Source organism: Poeciliopsis prolifica, unplaced genomic scaffold (assembly GCF_027474105.1).
Source record: "Poeciliopsis prolifica strain line A6 unplaced genomic scaffold, Auburn_PproV2 SCAFFOLD034, whole genome shotgun sequence".
NCBI lineage: Eukaryota > Metazoa > Chordata > Actinopteri > Cyprinodontiformes > Poeciliidae > Poeciliopsis > Poeciliopsis prolifica.
In genome coordinates, this window is record NW_026562409.1 from 3429101 (window position 1) to 3444076 (window position 14976).

At 37.0% G+C, this 14976-nt stretch overlaps 1 protein-coding gene and 1 long non-coding RNA gene across 3 annotated transcripts in view; one reads left to right on the forward strand and one right to left on the reverse strand.

Moving 5' to 3' along the window:
• The first annotated feature begins 320 nt into the window (after positions 1–320).
• Positions 321–8865, forward strand: LOC129373823 (uncharacterized). Its single transcript, XR_008607404.1, has 3 exons — positions 321–465; positions 2809–2888; positions 8781–8865. It is a non-coding gene; the product is annotated as an uncharacterized LOC129373823 (long non-coding RNA).
• Positions 6343–14976, reverse strand: part of syt3 (synaptotagmin III) — a 54093-nt gene continuing 45459 nt past the window's right edge. For both annotated transcript variants that reach the window (XM_055051903.1, XM_055051904.1), the window contains exons 10-13: positions 14115–14286; positions 13013–13142; positions 11614–11701; positions 6343–10590 (exon numbers count right to left, since the gene is read on the reverse strand). In XM_055051903.1, coding sequence (XP_054907878.1) covers positions 11618–11701; positions 13013–13142; positions 14115–14286 — 386 coding nt within the window. In that variant the 3' untranslated portion in view covers positions 6343–10590; positions 11614–11617. The remainder of the gene's footprint in view (positions 10591–11613; positions 11702–13012; positions 13143–14114; positions 14287–14976) is intronic.

Consider the following 14976-nt stretch of genomic DNA (forward strand, 5'->3'; position numbering starts at 1 on the left):
TTGTTTTCAATAATCATACACTGAAAAAAATCTTAACTTAGTTTTGATCAGATTTTCAATGCATAATATTTAAGTACACTTGAAATGAGACAAAACTAACTTATAAATAACTTCTTAGAATGAAATGTGTACTTGTTTTAAGTCAATAATTCCCAAATAATAATTAACCAGATTATCTAACTCACAACAAAACATTTTATCTTACGAGGTTCGATTGTGGTTAATGGGTACTAAATAGTTAAATTTAACTAAGCCTAATATTTATTGTTCTGCTTCATATTCTCAGCAGTGATGATGAACAGAAGGGGAAGTTTTCCAGTATCTCCACTAGATGGCACCAAATTTCTTTAGTAGGTAAAAATCCCCGTCAAGCAGCTGCTGATAATTTCCATAAACACTTGAGGGACAACAGCATGACTACAGATGCTTTAGAAAACACTGTCAGGTTTCTTCGCTTTTGACTTGGTGAGTTCAAGGGATCACAAACTGAACATCACTGTGACTCATTTTTATTTTTACATCCTCATCTTCAACCATTTCTTGTTTAACGTCAAAGGTAGAGACACAACGTGTAATTCCTCATCAGTAAGTCAACACAACGTACAGCTAAACGTATTTTTAAATAATCAACTAACTGTTTTTGGCAGGTATTGTATTCAATTCCAATGTTTTGTTGAAATCCGATCTTTTTCTTACGTGGTCGTGCAGATTTAAGCTACATTAGCTAAGCTAATTTTGCTAGTTCGGCAAATAAGTACTACAGTAAATATCACTGATATTTATCTTAGTATCACACATAAGTGGGTAGAGCACACGAACATCTTTGATCAAATAATAGTAGAAATGGACACATATTGTTCATAAATTAGGAAGGTCGCGAGAGCTGGTTATAAGCCTGCAGCGTGTTCACTGATGTCATAGCAACTGCTAACCAAGGCCATTAACGGTTAACGTCCCCAGGAGCGGCCCGCATGCGCAGAAGAAGATCGTTGACGTAACACAGCTGCGCTCCGTTTAAAGCCGTTTGTGGATCGATTTTTACAAGTTTATTCAGCAAAAAGAGCCGAAACGAGCACAACAGTGCTGATCAAGATAATAAAGAGAAAGCACAGCTACTAGCGCATCGACTAGATTTTACATAAGGAAGTCTGTTTGGACGCGTATTCAGAACCAGAAATGGTTTTATTGTGATGCGCTTCTGTAGCCAGTAGATATGGAAAACTGAGGGAATCTCCGCATAAATACTCAGACATTTTGCGATTAATCTCAGAAATTATCTCAAAAAAGCTTGGAAATTGAGCATGAGAAGATGCGCTAGAAAAAGAACTTGAAATTTTGAGATTAACCTCAAAACTTTTTCTTAAAAAGAAAAGAACATTTATAAATTTGAAAAGAACGTTTTCAACTTTCAGAAATTTTCAGAATTTGAAAAGTCATAAAATTTTTTGACTTTTGAAACTCAGGAGGTTTTTTTTTCCCCCAGAAAACTTATGAGATTAATCTAAAAAAAAAATCAGATTTTTCTTTTCTACCTAGTTTTGACATTATCAGTTCAGAATTTTTTTGTTTTTGTAGAAATATTTCTTTTGACAGTTACTTATTACAATATTTTTTCCTTCCATAGATCCATAATTACAATTTCCAGTCTCTGTTTACATCTTGATTTACAGTGTTTGGCTTTTTTTGATGCAAATTATGATGCAGATCTCACTTCCTGGGTGATAAAAAGTGACATGTCTGGTCAGACTGCAGACACTTTGAAAACTATTGGATGCAAATCCGAATTAGTACCGGAGGAGAGGAGAATAGCTGACCCAAAAATTTTATTTAAATTAAGATAAGAGTACCACGAGTACCATTAAGAGTACCACGACTTTTACTTAAGTAAGAGTAAAAAGTATTTGGTAAAAAGTCTACTCAAGTACTGAGTAACTGATTAAATTATCAATCATTTAAAATTAAAAAATTACATCATCAGATGGACCAAAATATGAAATTAAATGGAAATTTTGGTATTTTAAGGACCAAAATGACAATAATTTATATAAGTAACTAAATTAGGCAAAATACAGTTTTTTCAAATAAGTTTCTTTCAATAAGAAACTTACTCCTAAAAGTAATTTTTTTCAAAAAGTTACTGAAGTAAATGTAATTGAGTAAATGTAACTAGTTACAACCCAAGTCTGCTTCTTGCCACGTATAAACGAGGAATAAATTGGATTTTTCGGGGGTGAAAAGCTGGATATAAGTCGCAGTTGGGTGAAAAGAAGCAGATTTGGGAGGCATCTTCCTGCTGTGTGACTGCAGCCTTTCACTTTGGTCCAGCGGTCCGTTCTTCTGATGGTCGCTCGGTTCTGTTTTCATCAAAGTCAAAACCTCCCACAGACAATAATCTGCATCAGTTTAACCTAAATTCTGCAGGCGGGAGAAAACAGCCGTGCCCCTTCCGGCAGCAGATGAGTAAAGTTTCCATCTCAACATTCAGCCTCCCACAGCGCGTTTCGATTGTGACCGAGCAACATGGCCAATTTAAAGTGACGGGACGGCTCGTGGATGTTTGTTTGTGCCTGCCTGCGTAGGCACCTCTGATGTTTTCTGCTGCTTGGAGATATGTCGTCTAGCTTTGAACTGCAACACGCACCATGCAGGCAGTTGCCAAGCAATTACAGAGAACCTGCTCTCTAGATGTCTTTGGAAAGCCAGACAATGTTTACTTCGACTGCATTTGGGTTTTTTTCTTTGTTATTTAAAGTCAGAGACTGACATTATAAAATATAAATAGAAAATACGGTGCACTGTGTCTGTAAGGTCCAGGCGGTGTGGTGAAGACAATCCATCTCCTGACCGTTTTGTCCAGCTGGGAGGGCCAGATGGTCGTCTCACAACAGGTAATCACAGCCTACATGCTGCTGCACTTACGTCCTCTGAAGTGCTTATCAGAGTGACCTGGGACATTTGGGATGTCATACGTTTCTCATCCTGTCTGGGTTTCTCTACGAAGGCTGCTGCTGCTGGTGATGTGCAGCACAGGTACGGAAGCCTGTTAGGGCCAAAAAAAAGGAGGAGAAAATTTCAGCCAAAGAACTCTGAAACTTTTAGATTAATTTCAGACATGTTTTAGAAAAAACATGGACATTTCTGAGTTTTAATAGTAAAAAAATTGTTTGAAAAAGATTCAGAATTTTTAGTTTTGGTTTGATGTAAAAGAAAAAATTAAATTCTAGAAAAAGACCTGAAAACTTCAGAGTTTCGAGTTTCAAAAGAAAAATTTTTATATTAATTTCAGAAGTTTTCAAGAAAGAGCTTGGAAAAATTTCGCTTGAAAAAACTCAGAATATTTCAGATTTATCTCAAAATTTTTCTAGAAACAGTTTGGAAATTTCTGAGCTTGAAAAAGTTGAAAATTTGCACTAAAAACAAATTGAGATTCATTTCCAGAAGAAAACATGGACATTTTTGAGTTTGAAAAGTCAAAACTTCAAAACTATCTTACAAGTAACTTTTCAGCAAGTTATAGGAGCTTCTTTAGGTAAATTATTGTTTTAATATTAATAAAAACGTTCTTGTTCCACATGCAGATTTTATTTATGACATTTTTCTCATAAGTAAAAAAACCTGCTAAAGAAACTAGTCATTTTTCATCAAAATTAAATAATTATTTACTGAAATCAAGCTGCTGTTTCTTCTTGAAAAGGTTCTTGTAATTTAGTTTTGTCTTATTTACTAAGATATTTGCTCTGGAAACAAAATTTTAAAATTCTTGGTATGATTTTTGCAGTGTAATATTTACTTTTAAAGCCTGAAAACAAAAACAGCAACGTCACGACTCAAAAGCAGCTGCTTCTGCACGGAGACATTCCTGTCCTATGAAGCCGTTGCTGTCTAGTTTATCGTCCTCTGTGGATGTCTTAGTTTTATTTTTATTTTATTTTTTTATCCACGCTGCAGTAGCAGCTCATGTTTAGTTGTCAGGTTTTAGAAAAATTCCTTCAGAGAGAAACAAACCGTTTCCCCTCCCGTCCCTCTTACAGCTCACTGAACTGAGTGAAATGTCTTTCCGACTAAATTATTTTATTTTATTTTTTTGGCACGGCTGGAAAGTTGCCATGGAGACAGAAATCCCCCCTCACCCCACCCTCTCATTTTTCTCTTAGTCTTTAAAGCCAACTGGTGGGATGCCACATATATTTAAATATATTCATATATATATGTGTGTGTGGTCTGTTGCTGCCCATTATGGATGCTTTATAAACAGAGCCATCCTCCACAGCTATCTCCAGGTTTCCCCATGCATTCCTCCTCTCCTCTTCCTCCTCCTCTGCCGCCTCCTCGCCCTCGTCATCCTCTTTTCATTTGTTTAATCCTCTCCTACTCCTCCTTCTCCGTCATTTCCCCGCTCATCGTGATCGCCCCTCTCTGCTTGCAAATTGCTCCTGCGCGGCTCTTCGCTCCGGTGGCAGCGACACGTCGGATAATAAAAGTGATTAAAAGGAAACAAAACAGGGAGAACAGAAGTTAGAGAGCGCACGCTGCAAAAACACAATCTTACAAACTGTTTCTGGTGTTTATCTGCTAATACATGGGAAATAAATCAAAAGTAACTTATAAGCAGTGACAGTTTTTCATACAGGCAGTCTCCCAGGGCAGCAGAAAATGGAGTGTGTCCAAAAACTAAAATAAACCGCAAATACTCGTAAAAATATGATAGGACAACCACTGCTCACAAGTAGCTTTTCAGCAAGATTAATAATAATAATGAATAATTTCTTAATATTGAAGTTGAACTAGTAACTTTTTAAAAAAAAAATCACTATCAAGGAATATTAGTTTTTTTGTAGTTAATTAGTTTTAAACAAAAGCTGAATAAAAGACGCTTTTCACCAGATTTATTCTTAGTTTCTACCTGTAATCTCTGACTTTAACTTTCCCTGCTCTCATTACTGCCTCCATTCTGTTAAACACAGATGTATCCATGTATCCATGGAAATATGAGGTTCTTGGCTGGAAGATGATAAAGCAGCATTTGTACGGAGCTCTGGCAGTGCCAAAAAAACGTGGTGGCTGCATCAATAATTACATAGCTAATGTGGATCTTTGGTTTAAAAAACTTTAGATCTTTTTTAATAATATTTCTGAAAGATTTATACCCTGCATGATGCAAAAACCAAAAATCTGGTAATGAACAAAAAACAAATCCAAATTATTTTGTTTCATCCTCTTTTTTTCTGAAACTAGCAGCTTCTGTGATACTTAACTTCTGATGGAGTTTCCCACCTGTTAGCTTTATTTTGATACAGAGATTATTGAAAGAGAGAAATTGATTAGATTTAGGTATGGTATTTCAAACACACATTTCAGAAAACCTTGTCGGTTTAACATCAAAAAGCATACGTCGATAAAAAATAAGCTCTTATAACTTGCTTAAAGTAAGTAACTTGTCCTTTTTTAAGTGTTCTAAGATATTTACACTAGAAGCTAGACTTGGTAAGATTTTGTGTTTTTGCAGTGTTCAAACATGACAAGGTCATAAATGAATAGAAAGTATTAAATAAAACAAACTAACTTACAAGAAACATTTCAACAAGATATGGGAGCTTGTTTCTAAAAAGTTATATAAAAATGAACAAATTTCACTGGTATATTATTTCAATTGTAAGATATTATTCCCCATAAGTGAAATAATCACCAATATTAAGGAATCATTGACGTAAAACAAGTTCCTATGTCTTGCTGAATATTTATTTTTCTTATTTTAAGTGCACTAAAATATTTTAACTGGAAACTAGACTTGGTAAGATTTTGTTTTTGCAGTGTTCAAACATGACAAGTTCAGAAATGAATAGAAAATAATATGAAATAAGAAAACTAATAAAATATAGAGTTGAACAAATTTCACTGGCATATTATTTCATTTATTATAAGACATTATTTCCCAGGTAATAAGTTAAATAATCGGTTCATTTTTCACCAATATTAATGAATTATTGACTTAAAACAAGCTCCTGTAGTTATTTTAATCCAGTGAAGTAAAACATTTGCTCTGGAAACTGGAGTGAAAACACTTGGTGAGATTTTGTGTTTTTGCAGTGCAGTGGCAGGAGCGAGTGCTGGCGCTGTATTTCGGGCCTCGATGAAGAATTTATGACAAAGTGGCTGAATAATTTCAGGACTTAATGCACAGCGGAGAGTCTGAGAGCTTTTCTGCAGGTGGAGCATGTTAATCCTAATACTCCAGTCAATTACAGAGGGTAAAAAACCTGATATCCCCCCAGCTTTACATTTGATACTCTGCCTGGAGCAGCGCGGCAACAGTTAGAAGAAGAAGCCAGAAACACCAGAGCGGATGATACAGATCCTTTATTTCCATTATTGTTGCTTCAGCCACGCCGTTACTTACACATTCACCAACATCCTGTGACCTGTCCGGACTGAAACAATCGCCCTCAATCTCACCAACAACCAATAAAAAAGTAAACTTCTTGAATAAATTATATATATAAAAAACAACTGTAAACTGACAGAAAGGAAACAGAACACTGATAAACACAGCATCAACGTCATTTTCATCGTTGTTGTAGTTTTTTTGACAACAGAGATTAAACTACTAGGTCTCCATTTAGTCGTCATTAGTAGTATTAGTATCAAGTTCATTGTCAAATTTTTGCTTAAAGCATCTCTTATAGAATTTTTCATTGCATCAAGTTGACATCATTCGTGTTAATATAAGCATGCAAACATGTTTCCCCATGACCATTCGGGACTGGCACGAACAAGAGAAGACGGCAGGAGAGAGGGCAAACGATAAGAAACATGACAAGATGGAGGGCTGGGGAAAAAACCAATAAAAACAAGCAGGTGGAATGAAAAGGAGAAGAAGAAGGGAGCCGAAGGGAAAGAGAAGGAGGAGAATTATTATGGAGCTCCAATGAATCAATATCACCTTCAACGAGCTGATTGATCATCTCCTGACTGGAGAAACACGGAGAACAGAGAGCGAGTGACCTGATTTCCTTCATCCGGATGTAAAGAGAAAGAAAGTAGATCCCCCCTCTGGAGAACACGGCGTGTTTGTGCGGGAGCGGATTAGAGAGTAGTGGCAACAATACGCCGAGCGTTACTGTTCTGCTCAACTTCAGTCGCATTAGCAGTGACAGGCGTGGTTTTAGAACTCGGCTGATTTATAAGTGCTGGTTTTTTCCTCCCTCCATGTCGGCTTTGTTTCAGGGGGTTCCAGACTCGTACGGGAGCCCATAACTGCCACACTGGGTTTCTAAAATATTTGTGTCAGCAGTGGGAAATGTGAACTTTGAATTTTATCATGATAATTTGAATGTTTGACAGAGATTAATGAAAATAAATTCATCATTCAGATTTGAAACCCAATTTATTATGGGTTTCACAATGGTTGACTTTTTAACTCAGTTACTTTGAAACTCAAATTTAAAAAAATAATTTCAGTTTAAACTAATTTCTTTCATTTTATTTACTTTTAAAAAAAATGTGATTTCAGAACCAAAGTATGACTTGACATCTCATGATAATGTTAATATATAATTGCTTTACTCAAAATTATGACACAGTTTTGTAACATTACTTTTGTAATCATAATTTTGAGTGTTTGTTTTTGAAAGACATTAAAAAAATATATCTTTGAATCTCATAAACATTACATTCACAATTTTGATCCAATTTTCCTTGGAAATATATATATATTTTTTTAAAGAAAATGTATTTTTTATAAAAGTAAACTAATTTTATAGAATTTTAATTTTATCTAATTGTTGACATCTTTTTTACTTTTATGATTTGAATTGATATTTCTGAATTTTATGAAGCTACTACTTTAAAAACTGAACATTTTTGTCACATAATAGGACTTCTTAATTTATTTTCATAAATATTGAAATTTAAATTGCACAAAAAAATATTTTTAAACTCTTTTCAATGTAATTATAACCTTCAAACTCACAATTTTGATATTTTATTTCCTAAATATGCCTTCGATATAAACTAAATGATTCCTTCGAGTGCCATTATTATAACTTTTTAACTCCAGATAATGGCATGCAATGTGCCAGTCTAAAATAGGCAGGAATGGGATTCCGTACTTTCAGTTATCAGCCTGTAAAACAGCAGTTTTTTAATTTTTTTAAAGTTGTTGTGTTCCTTTGAATAATTATAAGCAAAATACACCAGCACTTCACCACTTTCGATCCCATCTGAGTTTTTCACGCCAACATTCAGCACATAAATTAGTGAAAGAAGAACACGATTAACACGGTTACTTACATCAGGCAAAAGGGTTCGCGAGGAGAGGAGGGCTCACTGGTGACTGGCAGCAGTTATCAGAGACAACATAGACAATAAAAACTAACGTCTGTCAAAGACGGTGCTTCCCCACCTATAGTGCAATGAGGCACGAGTAGAACACACACACACACACACACACACACACACACTCTAGTTTCTCACACTCTTTAGAGACAAAACGAGACAAAGTTTGGCTCTTAAGCAAACTTCTCAGTGCAGACGCCTGAATTTTAGGAGTGGAGACAGAAAAGGGAACGACGGTGAGCACAGATACATGTCAAACACACACATACACACAAGTACAAAACAAACACGCCCACAAACACTGAAACACACACTGATAAAAGCAACACAGAAGTGTGTGTCCTTCTATAGTCCTGTCAGAGACATGATATGGACAACAATTTGATCTGTTGAAGCGTAACAATGACTTTTTCTTTTCTTTTTTCTCTTTTCTTCGACTGAGAAAGCAAAAACTTTAAGTCCTGGAATGGTAGAAAAACAACCGAGTGGTGATCCAAACAGTCCAACCCCGATCCTGGAAACCCGTAAAAGTCTGGCGAGAAAGTTCCCCTCCTGTTGAGACTTTTGGACGATTTAAAAAAAAAAGACAAAGAGGGACACGTTTCAAGGTTGCGCAACATGCTGAGGCCGACGAGTCCGTCCTCATTTTTCCGTTCATCTGACATCAATAGGAGCTCGACGTCTTCCCTCAAACCGCCAAATGGATGCAAAACGGATGGTTTGAGTTTTTTTGTTCCTCCTCCTGAAGCTGAACTTTCTCTCCATAGTCTGTACAAGTGCATGAAGCTTTGGTCCTGGTTGAAACGACCACTCGATGATGGCTTTCTTTTTCTTATTTTTTTGTCTAGAATGAACTACAACACATCAGTGACGTGCGGTGAGGCTCACGACCGGCGAGGCACGGACTTCACCGGAGTCCAAAATCCAATATGGACTCCTCGCATGTCGTTGTTTACATCCGGAAATAGCTGGAGAGCAAAAGATGATTCCTTCTGCCGCGGTAGAACGGTTAACTAAACCTGGAGATTTAGTTGATCGTTATCAGTTTAGTGCAGTGCGTCACAGCAAAGGGAAAAATAACGGAGAAAATCCGTTGAAGAACAATTGCAAACTACTTTTTTCTCGCTCTATTTGTCGACTACACTCAACGCAGGCTCGTTGCCATAGCAACTGACAACAACGCCACTTTGTTTCAGGATTCAGCATCAAAAAACACCTAAACACTTTCCACACAAAGAACAGAACATCCAGTTCGTCACAGTATTTTGTTGTTAGACTTTATGTTTGTTTTGCGATTATTAATAAGTGATCGCCGTGGTAGGTTAGCTACCGCAGCTATCAGCTAAGCTAACACTGTGGTGGTAGATTAGTTAATTTAAACACCTGCTCGACTGATGATCTGTCAGAGTTGCTGTTGAGATCACCTTTTTAATTTTTTTAACTGAACTGAAACACAGAATTCTACAGCACATGAACATGTTACATTTATCATAGTCAAGCTAGCATATAACAGAACTACTTCCTTTTCCCTCAGTTCCATATGTTTGGGACTAAATGTGTCCCAAACATATGGTGGAAAGCCAACATGTGCAATTAAACAAGTAAACTGGCGATACAGCGCCCCCAGAGGTGAGGCACAGCACTACACTGCCTCGCACCGGGCTTCTTTAAAGCATTTCAACAGGCAATGCAGCGGAAATTCAGTGAATTTGACCATGAAAATGTTGAAATGACCAATAAAAAAAACAATTTATAGAAAATTAAAATGGATAGTTTGATTTTACCTCTTATTTTTACTCATACAGGTGAAGCACTGCCTCACCTGCCTCTCCTAATCGCACGTCACTGCTACACATATCCAAAGAGCACATGAACTACACACATACTACAAACTCTGTGTATCCGTGTGTGTGTGTGTGTATGACAGAGATCGAGAGAGAGGAAAGTGTGTGCGCTTCTTGCTAGGTCCCAGATTTACACCTGACTTTGTTCCTGTCTGCATGTGTTTGTAGTCTGATGTTCACACTGCAGCTCAGGACGGGTGAAGCTCCGCCCCCTCCCCTCCAGCTCGGCAGACAGCGCAGAAGTCAGAGTATTCATTAGCAGGAGCAAAACGGCACTAGCAGCTGGACACTGGCAGCGTCTCCGCGTCTCTCTTGTCTTTGATGGAGAGAATTATTCACAGATGAGAGGAGAAGAAAACAAGAGAGAAAATAAAAAAAAAGGAAAATCTGGAGCTGTAGAGATGATAATGACCTGAGGAAGGAGAGAAGAGGTGGATTAAGCACGCGTGAGACAGAGGGAGACAGGATAATATATAAACAGCATGGAGTTTCTGCAAGTCAGGCAGGAGGAGGAGGAGAAGCATTACATAACCCGTAACATCTAGATTATACAGATGATGCACTCCAAAAACAAATGTAACCATGTTTCTTCTGTAAATGTCTTAATAGACCTGAAATAAGACTAACTTGCAAGTTACTTTTCAGCAGAAAATAGGAGATTATTGAAGTAAATAATTCCTTAATATTGAAGAAAAAGTCCTTGTTCCACTGGCAGATAATTTCTGCGACAAAATATTAGGACTGTACCAAGAAAAAATACTATTATAAAGTATATTGAGAATAAATGATAATATTCCAAGATAAATTTGTACAAGAATAAATTGAAATAATGAGTATAGAATTGTAAGAAAATGAGAAAGTCATATTTCAGGAATACAGTCAAAATAATGAGATTAATGTACTAAGATTATGAGAATAAAGTAATATTATGACTTTATTCTCATATTATTTAGGATTTATTCTGTATTGTCTTTACTCCTTTGCATTGTCCTCATCCTTTGTTTTATATTTCACTCATAATAAATCTCTTGTTATGAGTGAAATAATCTTTCAGTGTGACAAGTATTTTTTAATCATTAAAAAATTACTTAAAACAAGTTTCTTTATCTTCCTGAAATGTTTGTTTTGTCTTATTTCAAATGTACTAAGATTTTTGCACGATAAACCACAGAAAATACAACTTGGTAATATTTTGTGTTTTTGCAGAGTTGAGCCTTTGAGCTGCAACATCTGACGGCTTCACAGCCTCTGCCTTATCGCACCCTCACAGTTCAGCCATGCTTTTTAAGACCCGACTCGATGCCCCCGTGTTAATTGGACCAGAGAGCATCTGCCACACAGCGGTGGACGTGTGCTGGAATTAAAAAGTCAGAGTCCAAGAGAGCTAATGCTATTTGTGGAATGCTCCGAGCCAATAAACACATGAGAGACTCACCGTTTCAATCAGAGTGGGGGCTGTCCACCACAATATGCGGCTTTGGGGTAGTGGCACTTTTTGATACGAATGTACCAATTGCTTTTTCCTGTAAGGGAAAAAACTCTCCTGTTAATATTTTACCATAAAACACATATAGATATATATAGATAGATAGATCTATATCTATCTACATCTATGTATAGATATATAGATGCACATATCTATAGATTGATATGTAAATATATATAATCTTTTACATAACATGGTTCAAAGGTTTTGTTTATAAAAAATAAAATTGATTCCATATTTAAACTTGAGCAATCATAATACACTTTTTATCACCTTAATATCTATATTAGTTGATCAGAATTAACATATTACAAATCTTAACACAATTAATTGCTTCTGGTGGGTTTTTTTCCCCCATGCGGAACCTTTGTATGCGTTTCTGGTACGTCCGTAAATCTGACGCACAAGCAGCTCAGACAACAGCGACAGACGAAGCTGCTTCTCTTGACCGGTTCGGGATTAATTTCGGGCCCAAAAACGATCTGATTGGACACTGGAGAAAACTATTACTTTGGGCAAGTCTTGCTAAAAGGAGTTAGCCTGTTAGCGAAGGTATTGTAGCCTAACATAGCATCTCAATACTTAGCATGTGGGGCTAGCATAAGTTCCGATGCTAAGCGCATTTCTAAAGCCGTTCCGACCGACTTGGTTGGATGATCACAGGTTAAAAACAATAAATATCTGTTGTTGAGCTCAGATGTCTTTTTAAAATAATTTAATAGCAAAAAGGGTTTTCTAATTGAAAATGTTGGCTCACTTTGTCCAGATACAATTTTTAAGCAAATTTCCCCTTTATGATGAATATATTCTAGAAATTAATTAGAAACCCTGCAATTAACTTGATTAAAAACTTTAATCAAGTCCAATCACTAATTAATCATTATAATTTTCTAAATTGACCTTTTAGCCCACATACTCTTTCAAACTCAAAATTGAAACCAAATCTTATATTTATGATTTTTACTTTCATAATTGTGACTTTTAAACCCGTCTTCACATTTTATTTACTTTTCATAATATGACTTTCAGACTAAACATATAAAACAACTTTAAATCTCAATAATGATTTGTCTAATATTAAGAATTTTTGTTAATTCAAAAATATTAATTAATAGAAACTGATATTTTAAAAAATAATATTTCAAATCTCATGAATTAGTTAGAGTTTGTCTCATAATTAGGACATTTTATGCAATATTTCTACTCAAGAGAACAGAAAATTAACAAACTACTAATCTACCTACAGATTTTCCAACACTAAATAAATGTTGTCAAATTAAAGGCTGAATTTTTAAACATTTTCCAGTCACGCCTCTTCAGTAACAGATGAATCAACCAGGGTCTGTACCTCAACGAGCTGATGCCAGTGCTCTATCGGTTTCCGAGGGTTTGCCAACATGGCCGCCCAGTGTTCCCTCCCGGGACCGTCAGCCTCGCTGCCCACTCGACACATGCCTATGACCTCGTTATGACCGATGCTGACAGCGAGAGGAGACAAGAAAGGACAAGGAGAGTTTCACAAAAATGAAGGGAAGCTCATGAAGGAGACCTATTATGTAAAATTCACATTTTGAACATTTTTGTATTTCCACATGAGTATAAAAACAGTCCAAGTACTCAAAATGACAACCACTGAGCTGTTTCTTGTCATTAAATTTATGTTTTCTTAGTATCTGGAAAATCAGCCATTTGAAAAACCTTTGAGGATTTAAAAATGAAACCCGGAACTGGAGGTTTTATTAATTTACTGCAGTGCGCCGCAGCAACAGGAACAATAAGGCAGAAAAACTGTTGAAGAGCAACTCTAAACCGCTCATATCCTTTGTTTTTCTTGCTGTGTGTGTCTGTCATGCTACATGAAGACACGTTGCCATAGCAACTGACTGACAACAGCTCCACGAGAACATGAGGACTGAATGGCAAAAAACACGAAGACAGCAGATAACTTGGATTTAAAGTGAAAGGACCCTGTTTTGAAAAGAGATCAAAATCCTTTCAGAGTGTAGATCGTCGACGTCTCGTAAACTGTTCAAGGAATCGTAATCGGTCCTCTAAGCTTTGGAGAAAAGATTGACAGGTTGGGAAGGACACCTATACGGAGGCCAAATGCTGCGTCTACACAGCATAACAGGGAGGAGGTGCAATTATACACAAACACTTAAAGCAGCCAAGTGACGCTGCAAGCAACTGTGAGATAAATATTGGCAGGGCTGCGCGTCTTCCTTCCCTATTAGCATAAATCATGCTTATTCATGGGGCACCCATCTATGTAAAAAAGGGATCATTCAGCAGGAGGGGGGCGTCTTGCAGGAGGCCCCTCGTGTTCGACAGCGGGCCCCAAAATCAAACATGCCGCATGCACAAAGACGTTTGACAAACAGCTGCTTCCCAGTAACGATCAGCCTGTTGTTGAAGCGCCCGGAGCGAGCGGCGACTGAACAGCGCCTCACCAATCATAATCCATCACTGCTATGATGATGGAGACGCTCTCGATGTTTTCATTGGGAATGTCAAACACCAGCGCCTCGTTGTATGTGGGATTCAGCGTGTTCTTCTTGATGGAGGTCTTCCTCTTTTTTAGCCGCCGCCCGTCGCATATCAGGGACGCCTTCACGTACGGGTCTGGAGAGAAAAACTGGAATTAGTAGTAGAAGAAGAAGACACGCAGACAGGATGGCAGCACGGAGTGCGAGATAAGAGGTCGCGCGTATCTGCATCTGTCACACATGAAAGCTGGTGAGAATCGAGTCGCCGAGGCAAAGCTGGATTAGCAACAGAAAGGGAGGGGAGAAGCAGAACAGGTCGGATCCCTTCGCTCAGTGACAGCAGCTGGGAATAATCACACGCATCCGAGTTCCTCTACTGCGTGTCGGTATCTTCTGATGCTCTTAAATCACGCCGAGATCAATGGGGCAATAATAACAGCATGCAGGCGTAATCTGTTGGTGTGTGCAACAAAAAAGAAAAATAGCTTCCATCTCATGCATTATTTAGTTTCTAATCCTTATTACACCATTTGTTGCCTTTCTCCAGACATGGTTTCACATTGTACAGCATTAAGCAAAACTGGCAACAACATGAGGGTTTAAATTTGGTGGCTTGCAAAAGTATTCATACCCTTTGATTTTCTCTTGTTACAATTATAACCTTCAATTTGATTTTGATTTTATATTGGATATTACATTTCTGTAAGTAGATTTGGATTTAAAAGTTGTAGTTTTATCCTAATTTTGTCTTGAAATGTGTTCTGGGGACCATAAAAATTTTTTTGGGGACCATAAAAATTTTTTTTTTAAATCAGTCCAGGCTTTG